The sequence below is a fragment of the Zonotrichia leucophrys genome, chromosome 1 (genome assembly GCF_028769735.1).
Source record: "Zonotrichia leucophrys gambelii isolate GWCS_2022_RI chromosome 1, RI_Zleu_2.0, whole genome shotgun sequence".
NCBI lineage: Eukaryota > Metazoa > Chordata > Aves > Passeriformes > Passerellidae > Zonotrichia > Zonotrichia leucophrys.
Window position 1 is genome coordinate 95,447,598 of NC_088169.1, and position 22,658 is coordinate 95,470,255.

The 22,658-nt window shown below is 54.5% G+C and overlaps 3 protein-coding genes across 3 annotated transcripts; all 3 read left to right on the forward strand.

Moving 5' to 3' along the window:
• The first annotated feature begins 12 nt into the window (after window positions 1-12).
• TPI1 (triosephosphate isomerase 1) lies at window positions 13-2,767 on the forward strand. The gene is made up of 7 exons (XM_064723617.1): window positions 13-227; window positions 915-1,038; window positions 1,113-1,197; window positions 1,324-1,456; window positions 1,566-1,651; window positions 1,842-1,929; window positions 2,204-2,767. Exons 1-7 carry the CDS (start codon window positions 116-118, stop codon window positions 2,320-2,322), a joined length of 747 nt encoding a protein of 248 aa, XP_064579687.1. The 5' UTR covers window positions 13-115; the 3' UTR covers window positions 2,323-2,767.
• A 3,450-nt stretch (window positions 2,768-6,217) lies between these two features.
• Window positions 6,218-12,688, forward strand: LRRC23 (leucine rich repeat containing 23). Its single transcript, XM_064723642.1, has 7 exons — window positions 6,218-6,339; window positions 6,416-6,528; window positions 7,374-7,627; window positions 7,711-7,841; window positions 11,108-11,244; window positions 11,823-12,057; window positions 12,342-12,688. The coding sequence occupies exons 1-7, from the start codon at window positions 6,238-6,240 to the stop codon at window positions 12,378-12,380; spliced, it is 1,011 nt and encodes a 336-aa protein (XP_064579712.1). The 5' UTR covers window positions 6,218-6,237; the 3' UTR covers window positions 12,381-12,688.
• A 172-nt stretch (window positions 12,689-12,860) lies between these two features.
• On the forward strand, window positions 12,861-22,658 carry ENO2 (enolase 2). Its single transcript, XM_064723631.1, has 12 exons — window positions 12,861-13,027; window positions 15,893-15,984; window positions 16,884-16,979; window positions 17,271-17,329; window positions 18,330-18,399; window positions 18,557-18,690; window positions 19,404-19,626; window positions 20,075-20,272; window positions 20,400-20,601; window positions 20,827-20,935; window positions 21,073-21,131; window positions 21,465-22,658. Exons 2-12 carry the CDS (start codon window positions 15,900-15,902, stop codon window positions 21,532-21,534), a joined length of 1,305 nt encoding a protein of 434 aa, XP_064579701.1. The 5' UTR covers window positions 12,861-13,027; window positions 15,893-15,899; the 3' UTR covers window positions 21,535-22,658.

A 22,658-nucleotide genomic window follows, 5' to 3' on the forward strand; every position in this document is an offset into this window, starting at 1 on the left:
GGGCGGGGCCTCGGCCGCCGCCGGCCTATAAAAGGGGCGCCGGTCGCCGTTCGCACTGCCGCTGCTGACCTTCGCGTCTCCTCCGGTGCCGGCCCCGTTCCCGCTCGTTCCCGCCATGGCGCACAGGAAGTTCTTCGTGGGGGGCAACTGGAAGATGAACGGCGACAAGAAGAGCCTGGGCGACCTCATCCACACGCTGAACAGCGCCAAGCTCTCCGCCGACACCGGTGAGGGCGCGGCCCGCACGTAGCGCACGTCCCACACGGCCCTGCGGAGCCGGGGACCGGGCCCGGGCCCGCGCGGGGGAGCAGCAAATGTCAGAGGGCGGCGGGGGCCTAAATATAACCCCGCGGCAGCGGCGCTAAATATACCCGCGAAACGGGATCCGGATTCCCGCAGGCCCGGCCGCCACGTGCGGCCGACCCCCGGGGCGCCCCCGGCCGATCCCCGCAGACCCCGGGGGCCCGGGACCCCGCGCCTCCCTCGGCCTGGCCCCCGCACCTGGGAGCGGGGCTCTCGCAGCGCCGCGCTGCAGCCGGGCTGCGCTGCCCCTGCCCCGCCACCGTGCCCGGTTAGAACCCAGGCACAACCCGGCTCTTCCCGGTTCGGCCAGGCCCGGGCTGCAGGGTGGGATTCTCGCCCCATCTTTTATGTGGGCACTTTCCAAGGGACCCCTGTGACCTGGCCGTCGGCCCGGTATCGCGTGTCCAGCCCCTGGAAAGGGCTTTCATCCCTGCTGCTGAGTTATCGGATAGCAGGGATTGTCCTGTGGCAGAGGGGCCCCCAAATGTCAGTGAGGAGGGCGGGCTGTCTTCCCAGGAGAAAGGGATGACCTCTTGGGGCCGGGATCAGTGGCCGGGTACAGTTTCTTCTCTTCTTCTGGCACAAGGGTAACAGGGTGCTTTGCCTTACAGAGGTGGTTTGTGGAGCCCCCTCCATCTACCTAGACTTTGCCCGTCAGAAGCTCGATGCAAAGATTGGCGTGGCAGCCCAGAACTGTTACAAGGTACCAAAGGGAGCTTTCACAGGAGAGATCAGGTGAGCCACGGAGTCAAGTCAGGGTGCCTCTGGGATGTGAATTTCCTCCAGTGAGTCATCTCCTTTCTCCCCAGCCCAGCAATGATCAAGGATATTGGAGCTGCATGGGTGATCCTAGGCCACTCAGAGCGAAGGCATGTTTTTGGAGAGTCTGATGAGGTGAGTGCCCTCATAGAATGGAGACATGGTCCAGCTTAGATGGGTCTGCAAAGACTGTCAAAGTGAGCAGTTAAAACAGACCTCCAACCTGTTTTACTGGATGCCTTGTTTCTTTTCCATTCCCAGTTGATTGGGCAGAAGGTGGCTCATGCTCTGGCTGAGGGCCTTGGAGTCATTGCCTGTATTGGAGAGAAGCTGGATGAGAGAGAAGCTGGCATAACAGAGAAGGTGGTTTTTGAACAGACCAAGGCTATTGCTGGTAAGAGGAAAAATAAATGGTTGGTTTGGGTTTTTTTAACCACTTTCCAGCCCTGCTCTTCCCAGTATGGGGGTATTGTGCTCACCTCTACCTTCTCCCTCTTCCCTAGATAATGTGAAGGACTGGGGTAAAGTGGTGCTTGCCTATGAGCCAGTCTGGGCTATTGGAACTGGTAAAACTGCAACTCCCCAACAGGTATGAGTGGAGAGGTGGCTGATTAAATGAGCAACTGACCCTTCCCCTCAGGAAACCTTCCTGAAGATTCTTAGTGAGAATCTCCTGGAGAATTCTTAGTGACTTAGAGAATATCTGTTCCCTTGTCTTTGGAAGGGAACTGTGTGCAGAGTGGCGCAGGCCTCAGTGTGACTCCTGTGTTGTATTGCAGGCTCAGGAAGTTCATGAGAAGCTGCGGGGGTGGCTGAAAAGCCACGTGTCTGATGCTGTTGCTCAGTCAACTAGGATTATCTATGGAGGTAAGTGAGTCTGGAGCGACTTTCCAGGGCAGGAAGTGCTTAGTTTCTCTACCTGTTGCGGCAGTTGTACATCATTTATCCCTGGCAAGGAAACTCTTGACTTTGAGAGCATAAAGAATCACCTTCTAGCTTGTCTGGGTAGCTTGCTTGGATAAATGGGAGACAGGCTTGCTGTCTGCAGGAGGTGGCTGGTACCTTGCCAGTCCTGCCTTTGCCCTGGCTCCATTTTCCTAGAGCTGGCACCTCTGACCTTAAACCACTGCTCCCTCCTTAGGCTCTGTCACTGGCAGCAACTGTAAGGAGCTGGCCTCTCAGCACGATGTGGATGGCTTCCTTGTTGGTGGAGCTTCTCTCAAGCCAGAGTTCGTGGATATTATCAATGCCAAACACTGAAGCACCCCATGAGGAGCTGTCCCTTGTGGTTAAGAAATGGAAGCAAGAAGGGACCTTTTATTGCACACGTCTCAGTACGGAGGCCTCCCCGAGGCTTTCCCCCTCCACAGTCATTGTTATAGATGTTCTGCTAACCACCCCCACCACGTCAGAGTCCTGTTAGCAGGAGCTGTCTCAGCAGAGTCTTGGCAGTCTCCTGGCTGAGCTGAACCCTCAGTTTCCCCCTGACCTGTTCAGAGCCCACAGCCCACCTGGCCAGTATCTCTCCCTTTCCCTGCAGCCCTGCAGGGAGAGGGGGCCGCTGGTGCTGCGGGGAGGAAAAGGAACCACAGTCTTGCATCCCTCAGCTCCATCAGCAAGGAACCTGTCAGCTTAGATCCTTGTGAGATGTCTTACCTCACCTGTGTCCCGTACTGAACAATAAATGGAAAACAGAAAAAGCAAAGGTGTGTCCTGGATCTTATTTGGAAGCATCTCGGGGACAGGCAGTGTAAAGAACTTAATGCTTGTGGAGGTGGCTGGTTGCAGAGAGGGTTTTGTGGGCATTTCCCTGAGAGCCCACTGTTACCCCCATAGGCACTGCACAGGTTCTACCTGCATCTTGCTTCTGTCATATACCAGCTCTTCTTTGGGCCTGTGGTGATTCTGATATATCTGTGTCTGTTCCAGTGGCTGCTGGAGCACCTGGCTGCTCCACCAGGGAGTCACTCTTCCCTGGCAGACTCAGTAATGTACTCATCCCTGCTCTTTCCCTGTAAGGACTGGTAATTGACTTTGCTCATTACATGTAGAGTGGAGCAGCTCAGTCTCTGCAGGGAAGGATTTTGCTTAGGCCCTGTGTTGGGGCAGTGCTTGCTGCCTGCTTTCAGCCATGTGCTGGTGGTTGAGGAAGCAGGACTTGATGTCACTTCCCAGCTGCTGGGTTTTTTTTGGTAGTACTGAGGATGATGAAAAAGCAGTGCCTCACAAGGAGGAGCTTGTTTGTGAGGCGGTGCATCCTTGGGAGCCTATGGGCAGTGTTCCAGCTGCTAGTGCCAGCATCACCTGAGGGATAAGGGGCCTGGAGCTGAGGGGCAAGGAGGGAAAAGCCTGATGCTGTGGGGGGCTCCTGCCCTACTGCTGCTGGGGGAGCTTCCTGCTGCCCAGCTGCAGGGGAGGGATCTCCTTCCTAGGATAGCAGGTGCTCTGAGAAGGAGGAACCTGACAGCAGCAAGGAGGTGGCAGCTCTCTGCTCTGTATGTGTGTGGAGTGATGGAGAAAGGAGGATAATTCAAAGGCAAAAAAAAATCTGAAAACTGTTTTCTTCAACCAGAGCACGTATTTGTGAGGCTGCTGGGTTGTGGCTGTAGTCTGGGGCTCTTGGGTCACCCAGACCAGAGCAGCAGTGATGCCGCAGGGGCACACAGTGCTCCTAAGGCTGCAGGGACTGGGTACAATCACTCAGGGCTGGGCCACCGGCTGCAGCTCTGCTGTCAGCTCCTGTCTGCCCTGCCCACAGCACAAGAGCCCAGGAGAGTGACCTACATAGAAGAAAACAGATGGGAGCTGGCCATTGATCTTGCTGCTTTGAGAGTATGCAGGGGCATGAAAACATTCATTTAATGAGGAATAAACTCATGGAAAATAATTTCTACATCAGCAGGAGTGCCAGATCTTGTTTCTCTTCTTTATGTCTGCTTCCTGGCAGGACTGCAGCTTTCTGGAGTGGAAATACTGCCAGATCCTTGCAGCAAATTGTAGTGGTTGGCTGTTAAACAGGTTGCTGTTGGAGAAAAATGCACTGTGCCAGATGTGACAGCCTGAGAGAGGCTGCGATGGCTCTGCATCCTCAGCCCCAAACAATAGCCAGGCTGAGCTTGTATTCCCAGAAGACACCACACACACATGTTGGACTCAATGATCCTTTTGGGTATCTCTTTAAACTCAGAATATTCTGTGACTTTGAATATATTGCAGTTAAACATGGCCATGGCTGACCACACAGAGCACTCTCAGCACTGGCAACCTCATCCCACTCTCTGCTCCAGCTGAGCAGGACAGAGGTGCCCTAGTGAGCCTCTGTGTATTTATTTACAGCAGTATTTACACACGTGTACAGGGTGTCTCCTTCCAGCAGCTGGGCTCAGGCAGCGCCCAGGGGCTGCCCCTCAATCCCAGCCTCTCCAGCCCCCAGCAGCAGCTCCCTGTGGTGCTCTGACCACGAGTTCCTCACGCAGGGCAAAGTGCAAAAGGAGTTTAAAGAGGAGACCCGACAGGCTGCACTGATCAGGTGCAGGATGTGGACAAATCATCACAAACCACTGACACATGACCGGCCCTTTTTATTCCTGTATGCGATATTTGTTTCTCTGCCTGCCCTAGATCACCCCTGGCTCCTGCCCTAACCACTCCCTGATGAGTCCTGTGCAATCCCCAAATGCTCTTCCCCTGCATCTCATCCTGTGTCCCACACCCCTGCAGACAGCTGCACCCCTAATCCTAAAGGTGCTCTGGGGCTGAGGCTCCCGGGATGGGGCTGGACAGGGTGTTCCTTTCACTGAGTCCTTAATCTGGGTTCCCACCCGCTACTGTGCTCCTGTGCCCCTCGAAATGGGCCTTTATTGGGCTGATGCTCCTGGGATGGGCCTGGAAGCAGCCTGGTGGGTGCTGCTGGGGCTCCCTCTCCTGCCATCCTCACCCTGTGCTCCTCTGAGGGTGTGCGGGCCAGCTTTAAGCACATACCCTCCCTTATTATCAATATAATTAGGTTTGGGATATATATAATCTAAATAAAATTTCTCTAGTTTAAAGCTTTGTGTTTCCTTCTGTAATTAGGGAATGTTTAGGGCAGGAAGCAAAGGCAGGAAAGGAAGTGTTCATATGTAGATTATTTCTTTACTCTGAGGGTGGTGAGGCACTGGAACAGGTTGCCCCATCCTTGGAGGTGTTCAAGGCCGGGTTGGATGGAGCCCTCGGCAACCTGGTCTGATGGGTGGTATCCCTGCCCGTGGCAGGGGTATTGAGTTGAGCACATTTTTGAGGTTCCTTCCGATCCAAACCAACCTGTGGTTGTGTGATAATGAGCAGGGGGTGAGCTCAGATTGACATTCAGCTGTGTAGCACAGGAGAAGGGCTCGGCACCGGGGAGCCCAGCAGGACAAGGCAGGGGCCAGCTCGCTGTGCAGCTCTGAGCGCAGGGTGCTGAGCAGGAAGGGCCATGGCTGATGGTTGTGCGAGCAGCTCTGCCTGGACCAACTTAGCCAGCACCAACCTTATCCAGGCACTGCAAAGGAGCAAAGGGCACTGAAGGGAAAGGGAGCAGAGCCTTGGACTTTGGATTAACTGCAAACCACTGCTGACCATCAGCTCTGACTAGCATTCCTGGCTGGTAAGCAGCCAGTGCTGTTGGCATCGGCTGGGCACAGGAAACCTCAACCCTTCCCAGCTCCACAGCCTGGAGGACGGGAATGGAGCAGTGCACCCCAAAACTCCCTTCCCGGCATCCACATGCTCATATTCGGGGAGGCTTCATGCAGAGCCAAAGGCTAATTCTGCTCAACATGTTAATTAAATATTTACTAGAGGGTAAATTAAGAGTTCATTAGGCATTCACCGCCCCAGTGCCCACCACCCTGTGCAGCTCTGCCCGACTTTGAACCCGCCCCGTTCTGAGCTGGGTGCGCACACAGGTCCTTCCCACCGAAAAAAATCCTTCGGTTCTCTGCATACGCTAACAGCCGCAGATGTCACCCAGCCGGGAAGGCGCAGTGGAATCGCAGAGCGCCGGTGGTGAGGGCGGGACACGATTGGAGCTTTCCCAGCCCCGGGGCCGCGGCGCTGGGCACAGCGGCGGGCCCGCCCCCGTTCCCATGGCAGCGGCCGGGCCTCGGGCAGCGGCCGCCGCGGGGGGCGGCAAGCGCGGCCTGCCCGGGCAGCATGGAGGACGAGGAGGAGAGGGAAGAGGGTGAGGAGAAGGAAGAGGGCGAGGAGAAGGAGGAGGAGGAGGAGGAGGAGAAGGAGAAGGAGAAGGAAGAAGAGGTGAGGGGGAGGCCCTCAGCACCGCCCGGCTGTGGCTGGGCCAGCGTTGGCGTTGTGCTCTCTCCTTCTCTCCCAGGAGCCGCCGCCCTGTCCCCTGACCGAGGAACACTTCAAGGAGGGCCTGTCTCTCCTCTGTAAGACCGGCAACGGGCTGGCCCACGCCTATGTGAAGTTTGAAGCCAAAGACAAGTGAGTGTGCAATGCCTGACCTGGCAGAAGCCCCTCACTCCATGGCCATGGAGCCGCTGTGCCACAAGCTGGTGACGGGCCATGTGGGAAGGGAGCGTAGCCAGGCCCTGCTCTCCGGCCACCTGGATTCCAGCCGTGCCTCAGCACAGCCTGTCCATCCTCAGCCCTGGCTGGGCACTGCCTCCAGCATGGCCAGACACACTGCTGGGAGCATCAGTGTCCCCAAGGCTGAGGGCAGCCTGCCCATCGCTCTGGACTGTGCTCTCCTAGGGGGGCTGAACAGAATGACCTCCCTACAGGCACTTTGAGAAATATCCATTGACATCTGTCCTCCCAGCTGCTAACCTTTAAGGCAGGCAGCTGTAAGTACACAGGCACACAGCTGTAAGTACCATGCCACAATGGCCTTGGGACAGTTTGGAGTCTCAGCCTCCCCAGCAGAGCCACCTAACCAAGGCCCCATTAAGACTGTTTCTTTCAGCAGTCTCATAGGGTATCTCAACCACTGTTTTTTTCCACTAGAAAAGTCCTTCCACACAGTCCTTTGTGCTGACACTATTGTTCAACAGACCCCTCCCCAAAACTTACCCTTCTCTGCTCTGGTTGTGCCCTGTCCTGACAGATAGAATTCAATAGGAATAAGTACTCCCTCTGCCAGGAAAGCAGATTCAATCTTACCATTCATCTTTACTGACAGGCCGATCTCTATCACCTGCCTTTTTCTTTCTTTTCTCAGCAGGGCTTCCTAGGACACCAGGGAAGTAGGAGAGGTGGTTGCCCTCCTACCAAAAAGATGGTCATGGGGAAATATGTGAGATATTTTATTCACATTCACTCTCCCTCAGGGGCCTGACAGACATCAGCCTCCTTGAACACTTCATTCACCTGCGGTATGTGGATTTGTCAAAGAACAAGCTGAAAGATTTGGCCCCCCTGAGCAGCCTAACCCAGCTGCTTTGGCTGAAGGTGGATAGGAATCTGCTTACCAGTGCCAGCATGCAGGAGCTGCCCTACCTCCAAGTCATCAGCTTTGATCGCAACCGCATCGTGGATTTTGAGGGCATTACTCACCCCCTCCTAACCAACCTCAGCCTGAAAGGTGATACAGGCTACCTGTCTTGTGGGACACTCTCTTGGAAAGGTGGGATTAACTTTCTTGTTTCTTTTTCCTCTGGCACTCAGATAATAAAATTGAGACAGTTCTGGGCCTGAGTCACGACCATTTGTTCAGCCTGCAAGTCCTGGAGCTGCGAGGGAACAAGATGAGCACCACAGCAGGGCTCGGTATTTCCAAGCTCAAGAAGCTCTATCTGGTAAGGGATCACCAGCCCGGGGAGTGGGACAGAGCTGCTGCAGATCCCAGCACCTGCAGCCCACATAGCACCAAGGGAGTGGCCATGAACCAGGAATCTCAGAGGAGTCCATGTTGAGTGCATCAGGTTCTTCCCTCCTGCAGGAGGGCAGCTTTCCCTTTAGGCAGTGTTGGGCAGGCTTTGTATTCTGTGTGCCCTGGGACCTCTGGAGATCATGGGCAAAGCCACAGCTTTGCCCTTTGGGTGACAAAGGGAGGCAATGCCTCTTTCTCTTCTCTGATGGGCCTAATCAAACACTGGTTTAAAGCCAGCACAATTATGTGATTCACACCTACAGCTGCCAAAAAAGAAATTGATTCAATATTGCAGTGAAACTAAGATAGGAGAAGCAGTTTCTTAATATCATAAACAATTACTTCAAGGAAGCATTTATTCCTAGAGATGCAAATGAAGAAAGTATGTATGGCTTAGTCCCATAGATCACACTGTGCTACAGCTTGCAAAGACTAAACAGATGTCTTGAGTCACTACCTCTTGAAAAGCAATTAAATATGATAAAGGCTTTGAAAAACTATGTGGCTTCTTTTCATCAAGATTCCCTGGCAGAAAACTCTGAGGAGATTGCTTGCTGAGATTTGCCTGAAATTTTCTGATGGGAAACTGGGATTTTATGACTGGAGGTGCTCCAAGGATGGATGAAGTGGATCAGTCACTAGATACAATACAGAATTTCAAACACTTTAGTGAGTTATTGCAGGGAAGCAAACAGAGCACCTCTGCTGAAGGAAGGTTCCTGGCATGACTGGGAGGTTTCTGAGCTGCCCATGTGAAACAGGAAGGTTGCAAGGGATGATTGTTAAAACTAGAACAGCCGACTCACAAGAATTTGTGGGGCTTGAATTTGTCTCCCATATCTACCTGCCCATTAAATTGTTTTGCAGGGAAATCTCCCCCAGTAATGCTTTGGTTTCTGTGTAAAGACTTTGGTGTTATTTCAGCCTTGGGTAAGTGCAGCTGATTCCTTGAGGATCACGTGCCAAGACAGGGTTGAAGACAAAGGGCTCAATGTAAGGAATTGAGCCACGTTTGGTTAATGTATGGCATAGCCACAGATGAAATTTCATATGTAAAAAGTGGCATGTGCTTGGAAGACTACAAGTTGGGTATGTGCCATGTGGCACTTGCATAATTTTTGAGGGTCACAGTGGGGCTGTGTTGGCTCCCGCTCATGGTGCAGCAGTGGTGGCAAAGGCTAACCTGAAAAAGATGGAGTGTGCAGGATGGGGAGAAGAAATCATGGGCAATGTGTGGTAACTTTCCATAAGGAACAGTGGCATCACATCTGGGTGAAGAACTGGTATCTATGGGAAAGTAGTGATGTGTCAGACAGAATGTTGTTTGATTTAGGGGAGAAAAATGCAACAACTATGAAAAATATTTATTCTGCATTGTCCTGCAAGTGCTGGCAAGGCTAGAGCGGGTAAAACAGTTCACACTGAAGTGATGAAGAAAGTGAGAGTGTTGGGAGGTTATTATGCCTTTTGTGAACCAGTGATCAGTGAGCTCCCCACCCACACCAGCTCACGATTTTCACTGAGGTACAATGTCCTAATCCTTCCTGACTGATAAATCTGCTCATGTGGCCTTCACTAAATACCCAGCTTTCCTCTTTTTGTCCTGGTGTTACTCCTTTTACTTGGCCCAGCTGGTCCAGATTCTTCTTTGTCCAGTTGCTATGAAAATCCTCCTTTACTACAAAATGTCTGCATCCTGAATGACTCAGCCCTGAAGTGTTCTCCTGTCCCACCAGTTCAGCCTGTGCCCCTTTTTCCGTCTCAGGCATTGCCCAGGTCATTGCTTGGGTGCCTGTGGGGAAGAAAGTGTGCAAGAGCTCCTCTCACCCCGTTTTCCGTTCAGATCTCAGCATCCTTAGCGACTGCAGCCCCGAGGCACGTCGGCAAGGAAAGCCCTGCTCAGCCCCAGGCTGGAGAACGTGGCGGGGAGCCGACAATTACCAGGGATGCTCCAAACTTGGCCGCACAAGGCGCTGAGCAGCCCGACAGAGCAGAGCAGAGCAGAGCAGAGCAGAGCAAAGCAGAGCGTGGGTGCTGGCACTGCGGGGAGCCTCCGCTCGGGCAGGAGACCTCTAGTGGCCTTTTCCAGCCGAAATCCTGCTCTGAAACCAGTACCTGAAATTCAGAGCTTCCATTTCCCTGCTTCGTTAATGCACAGCCCAGTGAAGTGAATGAAATTCAGTAATGGGGAATTTTTCCTGAAGTAAGACACAGTCCAGAGGAGTGGAAGTGCTGTGTCCAGTTCTGGGCCCTCAGTTTGGGAAGGATGTTGAGACCCTTGAGTACATCCAGAGGAGGGAAACAAAGCTGGTGAGGGGCTTGGAACACAAATCCTGTAAGGAATGACTGAAAGATGTTTAGCCTGAAGAAAAGGAGACTCAGGGGTGACCTTATCAGTCCCTACAACTTCTGAAAGGTGGCTGTAGTCAGGTGGGGTTGGTCTCTTTCACCAGGCAGCAGCTGACAGAAGGAGAGGACACAGGCTTAAGGGGAGCCAAGGGAGATATAGGCTGGATATTAGGAAGAAGTTTTTTACAGAAAGGGTGATAAAGTTCTGGAATGGTCTGCCCAGGGAGGTGGTGGAGTCACCATCCCTGAATGTGTTTAAGAAAAACTGGATGTGGCACTCAGTGCCATGGTTTAGTTGAGGTGTTGGGGCATGGGTTGGATTCGTGATCTTTAAGGTCTCTTCCAACCTAGTCATTCTGGAAATTCTGTGAAGGGACTTCTTGGTCATAGATTTTCCCCACAAGAGAAGCAGCTACTGGAAGGTGCCTGGACTACATGGCCTGTGTGACTGAGAGGGGCTGTTACTCATCCTTTAAACACATTAATTGTAGGCTCAGATGTGCTTTCCTCTCCATGCTGTTGCTTTCTGAGGCTCAGATTTGGCACTGCCATGGGAAGGGGTGCTGTGCTGGCAGTGGAAAATTCACATGGGGTGGTTTTATCTCAGACACCAAGCAATGCTTCAGGAAACACTTTTTCAGCAAATTTGTGGTCCTTTAATCCGAATTCTGAGAACCCATTTGGCCAATACTCTGAGCTATCTGATTGTGCTTCAGACAAGTCTGTGTTATGAGTGGTAGGGATCTGAAGGATAGAAAGAGATTTAAAGGTCAGAAATAATTGCTGTTCCCTCTCCTGTATGTCCCCATTTCCCTTCTCCCTTCGTGCCTCGCTGGTGCTCAGGCCAAGAACACCATTTGCAGCCTTGAAGGCCTTGAGGAGTTGGAGCAGCTGGAGATTCTGCACCTGCGTGACAACAAGCTGGAGGCCCTGGATGGATTCTCTGCTAGCATGAAGTGCCTGCAGTACCTCAACCTACGGTGGGTCCTCCCTGCTCTGTGTTGGGACCAGAGATCCCTTCATCAGACTGCACTGCCATTTAGCTCTTTGAGATTTTCTGGGGGTGTTTTGGAAGCTGAAGACCTGGTTGAGATGGGTATTTGATATTTACCAACCTTAACTTGTGTTCAGCAGCTGTCCAGGCTGTAACAGCCAGGGCCTTTCCCGGGCTTCTTAGAAAATATCAGCCTCTCCAGTCCTTCTCATACCCCACCTCAGGTTTTTCCTTCCTTGCCATAAGTCAGTTGGGTCCCTCAAATCCTGTTCTCTGTGTTCTGCCTGCAAATGCCCTTTAGTTCCCCGTGTTTGCCATGGTGATGTCACACGGTTCAAAGGCTGGCTGAGCACAGAGGAATCCAGAGGAGATGTCCTTTTTGTGCCTCAGTCTGGGGAGCTGCAGACAGATCTGCATCTTAGGTGACACTTCTGTGGTCTAATGCCTATGGTACCTCATGCTGCCAAGTTTTGCTTTTTCTGTCACATCCACTTCTTGTTCCAAAGGGATTTCACTACTCGCACGGGTCTCCTTGCCCTGCTCTCTGTGCTTCCTTTTGTTCAGGAACAATGGGATCAAAAGCTTTGAGGAGGTGGGAAAGCTGCAGGTGCTGCCCATGCTGCAGGCGCTGGTGCTGATGGACAATCCGTGTGCCCAAGAACCCGACTACCGGCTGCAGGTCCTGTCCTGGCTGCCACGGCTGCAGCGCCTCGACAAGGAAACCGTCGAGGAGGAGGAGCAGGAAGAGGCCGAGAAAATGCGACAGACAAGGAAGGAAAAAGAAAAAGAAAAACAAAAGGTGAGAACAACGCAGTGCAGGGATTAGAAGGAGGTGGAGAGAAAGAAAAAGGACCAAGCATGCTGATAAAGCCTCTGCTCCACTATATGACATGAGGAGAAGGGTGAGGGATGTCAATCTCAAGAGCACAAGAGGCTGAAAAAGAGGCCAGGCTTTGCAACCTGGCTGTGGTTGCCAGCATGCCACCCTGCTGCCATTCCTGACCCCACTAGCAAAAGAGGGCAGTGAACGGGGAAGAAACATTGGGCATGAAGTCATTAACTTCTCCTTGCTCCCTTCTTCAGGAAATGCAAGAATCTCTTGAGGATACAGTGCCTGAGTGACCCGTTTTTAACACCTGTTCCCAGAGGCTGTCAGGATGTAGTGATGCCTCTCCTCATTTGTGAGGCTGAGAAAGTGAGAGCTGTAGGTACCAGCTTCACCTCGTTTTACCTCCGGAGAAAAGAGGAGTGCTACCCACCCTGGTCCTGGAAGCTGCCCTGAGGCACTGCAGTGTTTTTGCAGTCACTGCACTGTGTTCTATTCTCAGTAGGCCTGAGAGGGGAAAGGGGAGAGTTACAGGTCCTGTGGTTCAATGTGATTACCAAAAACCCTGCAAGATTTTCTGATTTGAATAAAAATAATTAATGAGCCTGGAGTGACTGGGATTGTTTATCCTGCACACCCACTCCTATTCCCTGGCTCTCTCACCCTCATCTGTCTACGTCTATCCCTTGCTGCCTGCCTCTCTCTGTCTCTCCATCCCCTACGTGCTGTTTGCAAAGCTTTGCTAAATCCTGACTCATCGCAGCTCTGGGTCACATGCTGCTGTCCCGGCCCTATCAGGGGCGTCTCCATCCTGCTGCTGCCGCCACCGTTGGCTTAGAGGACACATCATCTCCCCTTGAGGTCCTGCATCCCTCCTCAGCTCCGTCCTCTCTCCTTTCTACCAGCACTTTCTCAATTTTTCGTCCAGCCCTGCCCTAGGAAGGTAAGTGTCTCCCCACGGCCAGCACACCCCTCACTGCGTGCGTGTTTCTGCTGCCCCCCTTGTGCCCTCCAAACCCCACACGCACTTTGGGGTCCCTGCCGAGCAGGACCACGGCATTGCGAGCGGCATTAACAACTCAACTCCCCTCGCTTCCTTCCCCTGCTCCTCCCACCTCTGTCTCCTCACCCCCATCCTTCTGACTTTTCTTTCATATTTTAATTTCAGGTACTCCCTCCTTCCCAAGCCCCCCCTTTCCCCTCCCGGCAATCATCATTTCAGACGTGAGCCCAGGGAATTGCAGGAGTGGGGGGCGACCAGCGAGGATAGGTGCTGCTCCCAAGGGCACTGTCGGGAGGTGCTGCGGGATGGAGCTTTCCCGGGGGAGGGGTGGCAGTGGGGAGAAGGCAGCGCTCCGTCTGGGCACGGCTGGGGAAAGGATCCAGCCTCGGAGCGGCCCCCCAGCCTCCCGAGGTGCTGACATAAACGCGGGCGCTCAGGGAGAGCGGGGAGGGAGGGAGAAAAGGGGATGTTTTCCTGTTTGCACAGCCCCACACCACAGGGGAGGGGGAGAGCACGGAGAGGAGTGACAGTCAGGCAAGCAAGAGCTGCATCAGTCACGACACTGCAGCAGTGCGGGCTTCCCGGGAGCAGTGCCCAGCCCGGGGGATGGCAGTGGCACACGGGACTGGTGGGAAGGGTCTCCACCGTGCCGGCCCGGCAGGGACAGGGAATTGCTGCCAGCGCCCGCTCCATGGAAAGGCATTGCAGCAGCACCAGCCTCCCAGAGTACGGTGCCCAGCCCCTGTTCACGGGGGCTGCACAGCCTCCTCTCTCTTCCTGGATGTGGTCTGTGGCTTCCCAGCTATGGCTCCATCCCAATCCCTTATCCCAGCTTATCCGCCTCTGACCTCCTTTCAGACCAGTGCAGCTGATAGCAGGGATTTCAGGGTGCTTCTGTTCAAAAGAGAGCAAACGCAGGGGGCACGGGGCAGCAACACAAGTGGAGAAAAGGCTTAAAGGACTACAAGGGAGAGGAGGTCATGTAAGTGATGGGGAGGGGCAGGCAAGGCTGGATTTGGGCTTGTCATTTGGCTTCCTCAGATCTGGCTCCAAGAGGGGTAGGTGGATGTGGCCTCAGGGATGTGACCAGGGGCAACGTGACCAGATAAGCAGAGAGCCACAGCATCTGGCACGGCCGTGCTGTCAAAGATGGCTTTAAGAGGGGTCCTGTCCCTCTGTACCCCGTGGAGGCTGTGGAGGCACGGCCAGGACACTGCTGCAGGGAAGCTCACGGCTGGCTGCGCCGGCACCACTCTGGAGGAAGTTCCTGTGGCGTGTGCCAGATGGAGTGAGGAACGCTGCCAAAGCGGCTGATGGGGGATCCCAGCCCAGATGGACATGGTGGAGGGCCCTGTGCAGGCTCCAGGAAACCCTGGAGTCGCTGACCACAACTCCCCACAGGAGAAGCTCTGGCTGAAGCTTCAGAGCAGCAGCACGATTCCCCACACCCTTGTGATTTCCACCCACCCCGGGCAGTGGCATTGGGCGCTGGCTCCGGCTTCTCCATCCTGCTTCTCAGCTCCCCTCAGTGCTGGGATGTGCTGGTTCAAGCTCATTTTCCCTGCCCTGGTGCTGAGGGCCTGGGCTGGCTGTACCCTTGCCCAGACATGCCATGGGGATGTCCTGGCTGGGGCTCCATGGCTATTCTGGCCTCTGCCAGCCCTGCTCAGGACTGAGGCAATCATCCGTGGGAGCCAGGGCAGGAAAACTTGGCAGCGCTGGGAGCATGGGGGGACAATGACAAGTTACACACCTCAATGCAGTACCCCTTCAGCATGGCCCCACAGCCAGGGGAAAGAGAAGGTGGCATGAGGAGCTGATTTGGAACCCCCAGAGAGCAAACTGCAGCAAGAGAAGCTCTTTCAAACAGCCATCATTACCCACCAGCATGTTTTCTACTTCAGGTTTAACCAAAATGGTTCTACTTCAGGTTTAACCAGGTGCCCCAAAATGCTAGGCTTCCTCACCCCTCCACCCAACAGAGATCCAGCCCAGTCTCATCTGCTTCCCTGCCTCAGGAACGGAGCGAAGGGTTGGCAGCTGGACCAGGTGCCCTCTCCCTTCAGAGCCCTCTTTGCCATGTCTGAGGCACCATGGCCTCAGCAAGATGGCTCCTCAGGCTGCCAGGCTCCACGCTCCCGCCGCCTTGGCACAGCCTGACCCCGCAGCTCACGGGGACACTGAGGAGGCACATGGCAGGGGGGACATGGCTGGGGTGTGGGACAGCCAGGCTGGGATGGCTCCCCTGCATGGGCTGGAGAGGGGCTGGGCCCCGCTGGCTGGCTGCCCCTGCCCTGCCCATCACGCTGGGCTGGCTCCCCGGTGCCGCACAGGGACACAGCAGCCGCTTGCTGTCTGGCTGGCAGGCGCTGTCCTCGCCTCCCGGCAAGGGGACAGGAGATGCCAGGAGCTGCTGCCCCGTCCTTGACACCAGAGCCAGGGGCACCTCCCTGCTGTGCCAGCTGATCCCTCCCTCTCTGCTGCCGTGGCACCCTCCCCATCCCTGCCGTCCAGGCTTGTGTCGGGCGCTGTGCTGTGACGCAGGGAGAGACAGAGTGCCCCTAGTTTGTCAGCAGCAGCAGAGGGACAGAGCAAATTCAAATAGATAGCCAGTTCCTGGAAAAATGCTTGTAGATTCCTGTAGTCCGGGTGGATTTCTAAATTTCCTGGGGCAAATAGTTTTAGCCCAAATTTCTAAGGTCACTTTTCCTTGAATTCCCTTCTCTCTGTCAGTCTAGACGTAGAAGGGGTGAGCACCACATCCTGGAGCCTCTCAGAGCTGAACATATCCTGTTCTCTCCACAGACTCACCATGGCGGTCGAGAGGATCCATGCCCGTGAGATCCTGGACTCCCGTGGGAACCCCACCGTTGAGGTGGACCTCTACACACACAAAGGTATGAGGGTGAGATAAGGGATGGAGGGCAGGCCCTGCCCTCTCAGGCAGAGCTGGTGCTGTGCAGCAGCCTGGCATGCCAAGAGCATGGAGGCTCCTCATGGGTGAACCCCAGCAAACAAGTCAGGGGAAGAGGCAGAGACCAAAACTCTGCCTGTGCTCAGCAACTCTGCACACGTGCCAGGCTAACCATGACAAGACAGCTGGCTGTCCTGCGTGTGACCTGAGCCACGTGCCTGCCCATAGCAGGGACTGTTATGAAGGCCTTTTTATCATAAATGTCTGCATCTTCTCATGGTACCCCTACTGCAGCTGTGCTTTTAGCCCTGGGGCACGGTAGATGTTTGGTAGCACATCCATGGCCATGCTCCTGGCAGGGGTAAAGCTTTGTTCCTGGGGTCTCTGCGCAGCTATGTCCATGCATGGGGCTCAGCTGGAGGAGCTGCATTTGCATGGATCCCCAAAACTGCTTGGGCTGAGGGATGAGGAGCCGTGAGAGGCCAGAGCAGGCATGCAACCATTGTCTTCCTTCTTCAGTGAGGCAGAAACCTCAGTCTGAGGGGGAGGAAGCTGAGGGTGGCTGTGAGTCAGGCTGCTTCTCGAACTAGGAGGAGGGCTGAGGAACTTCCATGCATCACACACAGTTTTGGGATCAGTGTGAATCTCTGGGTGCCTGACATCCAAGTTCCTCAGCCTGGAAGCCCTGGGTGCCATCTATTTCTGCCCCTGAGGTGCTCCACCTCTAGGGAGACCAGCCGTGAGCAGCCAGCCAGCGAGGCCATCCATTTGCACAAGCAGTTGCTGCATCCTTTCCTGTGAAAGCAGGGCAGAAGCAGGTGCATGAGGGCTTTTCCTCTTCACCCTCTGTTTGTCTCACACCCTTGTTTTGCTGTTTCCCAGGCATGTTTCGAGCAGCCGTCCCCAGTGGAGCGTCCACTGGTATCTACGAAGCGCTGGAGCTGCGAGACAATGACAAGTCACGTTTCCTTGGAAAAGGTGGGGAGATGCCTGCTCCACAGCTCATCCTCAGGGCTGGGCTGCCTGTGTGTGGGGCCCTGCTGGAGGGCACTGCCCACCCACTGGTGTGACATGGATGTGTCCCTCAGGGAGACCACAGAGGCACAGAGCTAGTGTAAAGTGAAAGATCAGGCCTCAATCTTCCCTTGCTGTCTCCCTCTCTCTGTCTCTCTATCGGTCCTCTCCCTCCCTCTTTCCACTCTTCTCTCTGCCTCACTCTCTCTCTCTCTCTCTCTCTCTCTTTCTTTCTCTGCCTCTTCCCTTCTTTAGGGGTCCTGCAGGCCGTGGATCATATCAACAGCACTGTCGCCCCAGCTCTCGTGGGCTCTGTAAGGATTTCTCTTTGTTTCTCCCTTGTCCAACGCTTACTCTGGTCCATCTCTGTCCCCTGATCTCTGTCTCTGCTCTCTTCATCTCACTGGGTTAACAGACACAGCGATGCTCTCTGTGAACCTGGGCACACCCTTCCCGCTCTCCATGCCTGTGTGTGTCCACAGCAATCTTTTCTCTGGGAGGAAAGGATTTAACTCTTCCTGCTCCACTGCAGCATCTGTGCAGCCTAACTCATCCCCTCGGTGCTCCCTGTAGAGCTCACCCCCTCCTTCAGCTGTGCTCCCCCTCAAGCACTGAATCACATCCACACGTCTGTGGCCTCATCCTGGTGTGATGAGCAATGGTTGCACCGTGCAGGGTCTGGCACAGCTTGCAGAGCAGCGGTGTCACATCTGCAGCCTGTTTACACCTGAAGACCTGGAGCCTGCTTTGAGGAGAGCTGAGCCAAAGCCACATATTACACACCATGTAGTCCATGGCTGGCTCTGGCTGAGAGCACAGTTGTCTCTGCCCCTGAAAAATACCCAGCATGGTGGAGAGCTGCCTGTGTTGGGTCTAATCTTGCTTTCCACCTCACTCCTGGAGATGGCTCCATCCAGTCTACATTCGCTTGCTTGAGGTTGAGCATGTTCTGTTGTTCTGCCTAGCTTCTGTGTGACCACAGCACCACCACAAAGCTCCCTGGAAGCTGCCAAAAGGCTGGGAAACCCCCCAGGGTGTCCTGTGTCCCCAGCAATGCGTGGCCTTCCCTGGGCTGCAGCTGACCCCCTCTCCACCACGGGTACATCCACACTGCACTGCAGAAACACCAGCAGGGTTACCTAACCTGACTAAATACAACGGCACCAGTTTCCAGAGCTTTGTGTGTATATGTTCCCCCACAAGCTGAAAAAGTCCTTTTACCTCCAGCTTCTCCATCAATGCCTCCTCTCCCGCACACCAGAGCCAGCAGCTCTTCCAGTCATCCCCTTCTCAGGAGCTGTTTCTTTCTTGCAGGGCCTCTCTGTTGTGGATCAAGAGAAGATAGACAATCTGATGCTTGAGATGGACGGCACAGAGAACAAATGTAATCCATCCTTCTTTTTGGCCGAGAAATTATGGGCATGGGAGGCTGCTGGGCTGGAGTGGGGGGCACTGCCCAAGCAAGGCTGGGCTGGCAAGGGGACCCACCCACTGGGCAGGATGTTGCCGCCTGAAAAGTCAATCTCCTCCTTCGCCCACAGCCAAGTTTGGTGCCAATGCTATCCTGGGAGTTTCTCTGGCCGTGTGCAAGGCGGGAGCTGCAGAGAAGGATGTGCCCCTGTACCGGCACATCGCTGACCTGGCCGGCAACTCCGACCTCATCCTGCCTGTGCCAGTAAGACTCCTCCCTCCTTGACATCCACCTTCAGAACCTCCAAAAGTGTGTTGTTCCCAAAAGAAACGTCAGAGGTGTTGGGAGGTAGATAAGGAAGGGATATGGGATTGAAACATCAGCTGAGTGCACTGCAGTTTTCAGGGAAGCAAACCAAGGCCTGAGATTTGTCAAGTTTCAATGGGAAAAAAGGAGCTTGAGGAGGATAGAGGAGAGGTTGTGGTGGGGGGCTGACTGATGATCTCATTCTTAGCACAAGAAGCAGAGGGGGGCATCATGTGAACCCTCTGGGGCACAGTTCAAAACAAGGGCATATGGGTCTTCACACCAAGGGGAACCTGCCTTGAGAAACTCTTTCCCAAAGTGAGCTGTGGATGCTAAAATTTTCTCGGGGTCAAGAAGAAAAGTCCTGGAAGAGAGATTGACAGCATTGTTGATAAACAGGTACAGATAAACAGAGCATAGATAAACACATATAACTCAGGAGATCTCTGAAAGGGAACAGGTGGGAAAATCCTCCCTAACCATGTGGTTTGAGCCACTGCCGGAGGGAAGACTCCAGGCTTACGTGTCTTCGGTCTGATGTTTCAAGCTGATGTGCTTATATTACCCTGTGGGATGTGGCATGTGTGGCCATGGTGACACATCTGAGAGCCACCTCTCAGGGGTGCCAAGACCGGTTCCTTCAGCTGTGACTCTCTCATGGACTCTTCCAGGCTTTCAACGTGATCAATGGAGGTTCCCACGCAGGCAACAAACTGGCCATGCAGGAGTTCATGATCCTGCCCGTGGGAGCCGAAAGCTTCCGCGATGCCATGCGCATCGGGGCTGAAGTCTATCACAACCTCAAGAGCGTCATCAAGGAGAAGTATGGCAAAGATGCTACCAATGTCGGTGATGAGGGAGGCTTTGCTCCCAACATCCTGGAAAATAGCGAAGGTGAGAGCCCTACAGAGATGGGGTACCCCTGCCTGCAATGCTATGGGTCCCTATGCCCAGCTCACAGCATTCCCTGGACTGATTCAAAAGTTGATGCCTAAATGTCATTGACCTCCTGTGTTAGGGAATGTTTCTGAGCTCCCTCTCCTTGGGGTGGCCTTGATCTGTCACAGCCTCTCCATACAAACCTTTTATGATGTGCATGTTTTTACAAAGCTTTCCACAAACTTGTCTTTGAGCTGTGGAATCACATTTTAATTCCTCCTTGTCCCTTTGGACACAGCCCCTACAGCTCCTTGGCATTTCTGTTGTGTTCTGGGCTCCCTTCTAGTTCTCCATCACACCACCTGACTCTCGGTGGCTCTGGGGCCCTTCCCAAGGGAGGCTCCCACCGAGAGGCAGAGCTCTCTGCATGGGCTGACTCTCCTGACTGTGGTTCTCCCCTCAGCTCTGGAGCTGCTCAAGGAAGCCATTGACAAGGCGGGCTACACTGACAAGATCGTCATCGGCATGGATGTGGCAGCCTCCGAGTTCTACCGGGATGGCAAATACGACCTGGACTTCAAGTCCCCAGATGACCCAAGCCGCTATATCTCTGGAGATGAGCTGGGAGACCTCTACCAAAGCTTTGTGCGGGATTACCCAGGTGAGCTGCTGCGCGGGCCGCAGGGGATCAGCACTGGTTCTGCACAGCGACCAGGCACAAACCCTCTGTGTTTCAGGGGTGGGAAGGGAGGCAGCTGTGACTCGTGTCTTTTTGGCTGTCCTTTCAGTGGTCTCCATTGAGGATCCCTTTGACCAGGATGACTGGGAGGCCTGGTCTAAGTTCACTGCCAATGTGGGGATTCAGATAGTGGGAGATGACCTGACAGTGACAAACCCTAAGCGCATCGAGCGGGCTGTTGAAGAGAAAGCCTGCAACTGCCTCCTGCTCAAAGTCAACCAGATTGGATCTGTCACAGAGGCCATCCAAGCGTGAGTCCAGCCCACTGCCCTTGTTGTCCTGTGAATGGGCTGGTGATGAACCACAGCCATGGTGGTTCACCATGTGGTGTCACACCATACACTGGGTGAACAGACTTGTGTCTCTGCCAAAGTGTAGGATGCTGAGAGTGGGAGCAGAGTGTGCCTGAATCTTGCCCTGTGCAGGTGGTAAATGTAGGAGTAGGAGCTGCTGACTGCATTTCTCACTCCTTGCAGCTGCAAGTTGGCCCAGGAGAATGGATGGGGTGTGATGGTGAGCCACCGGTCTGGGGAGACCGAAGACACCTTCATTGCTGATCTGGTTGTAGGGCTGTGCACTGGGCAGGTAGGTGAAACCCAGGCTGTGCACAGGCCTGGAGGAAAGCAAAGGGGTGTCAAAACAGAATCCCCTGCCCTGCCATGAGGAACTGGTGCAAGTCATAACAGTGTCTTACAGTGTTTGCTTTGGGGAATGCTTTACAGATAAAGACGGGTGCACCCTGCAGGTCTGAACGCCTGGCTAAGTACAACCAGCTCATGAGGTAAGGGGCTCCAGGGCTGGGAATGCAGAAGAGAGAACAGGGGAGTGACCAGCTGGGTGGGAGAAGCTGAAAGCCCGAGGGTGGATGGAGCTTGTGGGTGAAACGTTACAAAGACAAGGCACAGAGATGACAGTAAGATCCCGGGGAGGCCTCTGGGGCAGACTCCTTTCCTCCTCCTTGGCATGAGGTGCAGCCCTGCAGTCACAGCAGCTGGCAGGAGCTGAGCTCTCGGGCACATGTCAGCTTCCTGCTGATGAGCTGCCTCTCCAGGGCCCTGGTGCCTGCAATGCTCCCTCACTGCAAGGGCCTGAGTGTGCTGTCTCTCTCCTGCAGGATTGAGGAAGAGCTTGGCGATGAAGCACGCTTCGCCGGACACAACTTCCGCAACCCAAGTGTTCTTTGAACATCGTCCCCAGGGCACAGCCACCCTGCTGCTCTTTCCCACCTCACAGACTCTGAACCCCCCTTTCCCTCCACTGCTCCCTTTTTTGCTCTTTCTCCCCACTCTGTCACCTGGTATCCTCTCACCTCGAAACCCCTTGAGTTCAGGTGTCCCTGGCTAGCTGTACCCAGGCGAAGGATGAGAGAGCGGCCCACACCCTGTCCCTTGCTGTGGGCTCATAAGCATTCCTGGACCTAGGCATTGTGTGTCTCTGTTGTTTGTGCAGGGCCTCACCTGGGCCGCTCTGCTCCATGCAAGACTACGGGAGTGGATGCCCAGCGTGTCCCTGGTGCTGAAGTATGTGCAGTGACCATCCGTGTGCTCGGACACTGCGGCCGCGTCCAGCCGGGCGCTGCCAGTGCTCGCTCTCGTTGTGCTTGTGTGTGGGTGTGTGCCTGTGTCCTACAGCGTCCCTGTGCCCCAGGCGTGTGTCTGCACTGAGCCCTGCCAGTGTCGTGTTGGGCTGTGCTGTGTTGGGCTGTGCTTGCCAGCAGCTTGGTGTTGAGGTGCACTGCTGTCCCACCCTGGGTGTGTGTGTGTGTGTGTGTGTGGGTGTGTGTGTGTGCTGTCAGTCTGTGCACTGCTGTCCCACCCTGTGTGTGTGTGTGTGTGTGCTGTCAGTCTGTGCACTGCTGTCCCACCTTGGGTGTGTGTGCTGTCAGTCTGTGGCACTGCTGTCCCACCCTGGTGTGTGTGTGTGTGTGTGCTGTCAGTCTGTGCACTGCTGTCCCACCCTGTGTATGTGTGTGTGTGTGTGTGTGTGTGTGTGTGTGTGTGTGCTGTCAGTCTGTGCACTGCTGTCCCACCCTGGTGTGTGTGTGTGTGTGTGTGTATGTGTGTGTGCTGTCAGTGTCTGGCTCAGCACACAGAACTGCGGGGCAATAGATTAAAGCACATCCGTAAACAAAGCCACGCTCTCATCTGCTTCTTGTGACTTCTCTCTTTCTGTTCCCTTCCCCTCCTGCACTCCTTCACCCTCCCCTCTGCCCATGATGTCTGCTTCACCTTCTGGACAGCCCCTGCTCAGCTGAGCAACAGACAAACTACAGATCCCTAAACTCTATTAAAATGTGTTTCACACCTGA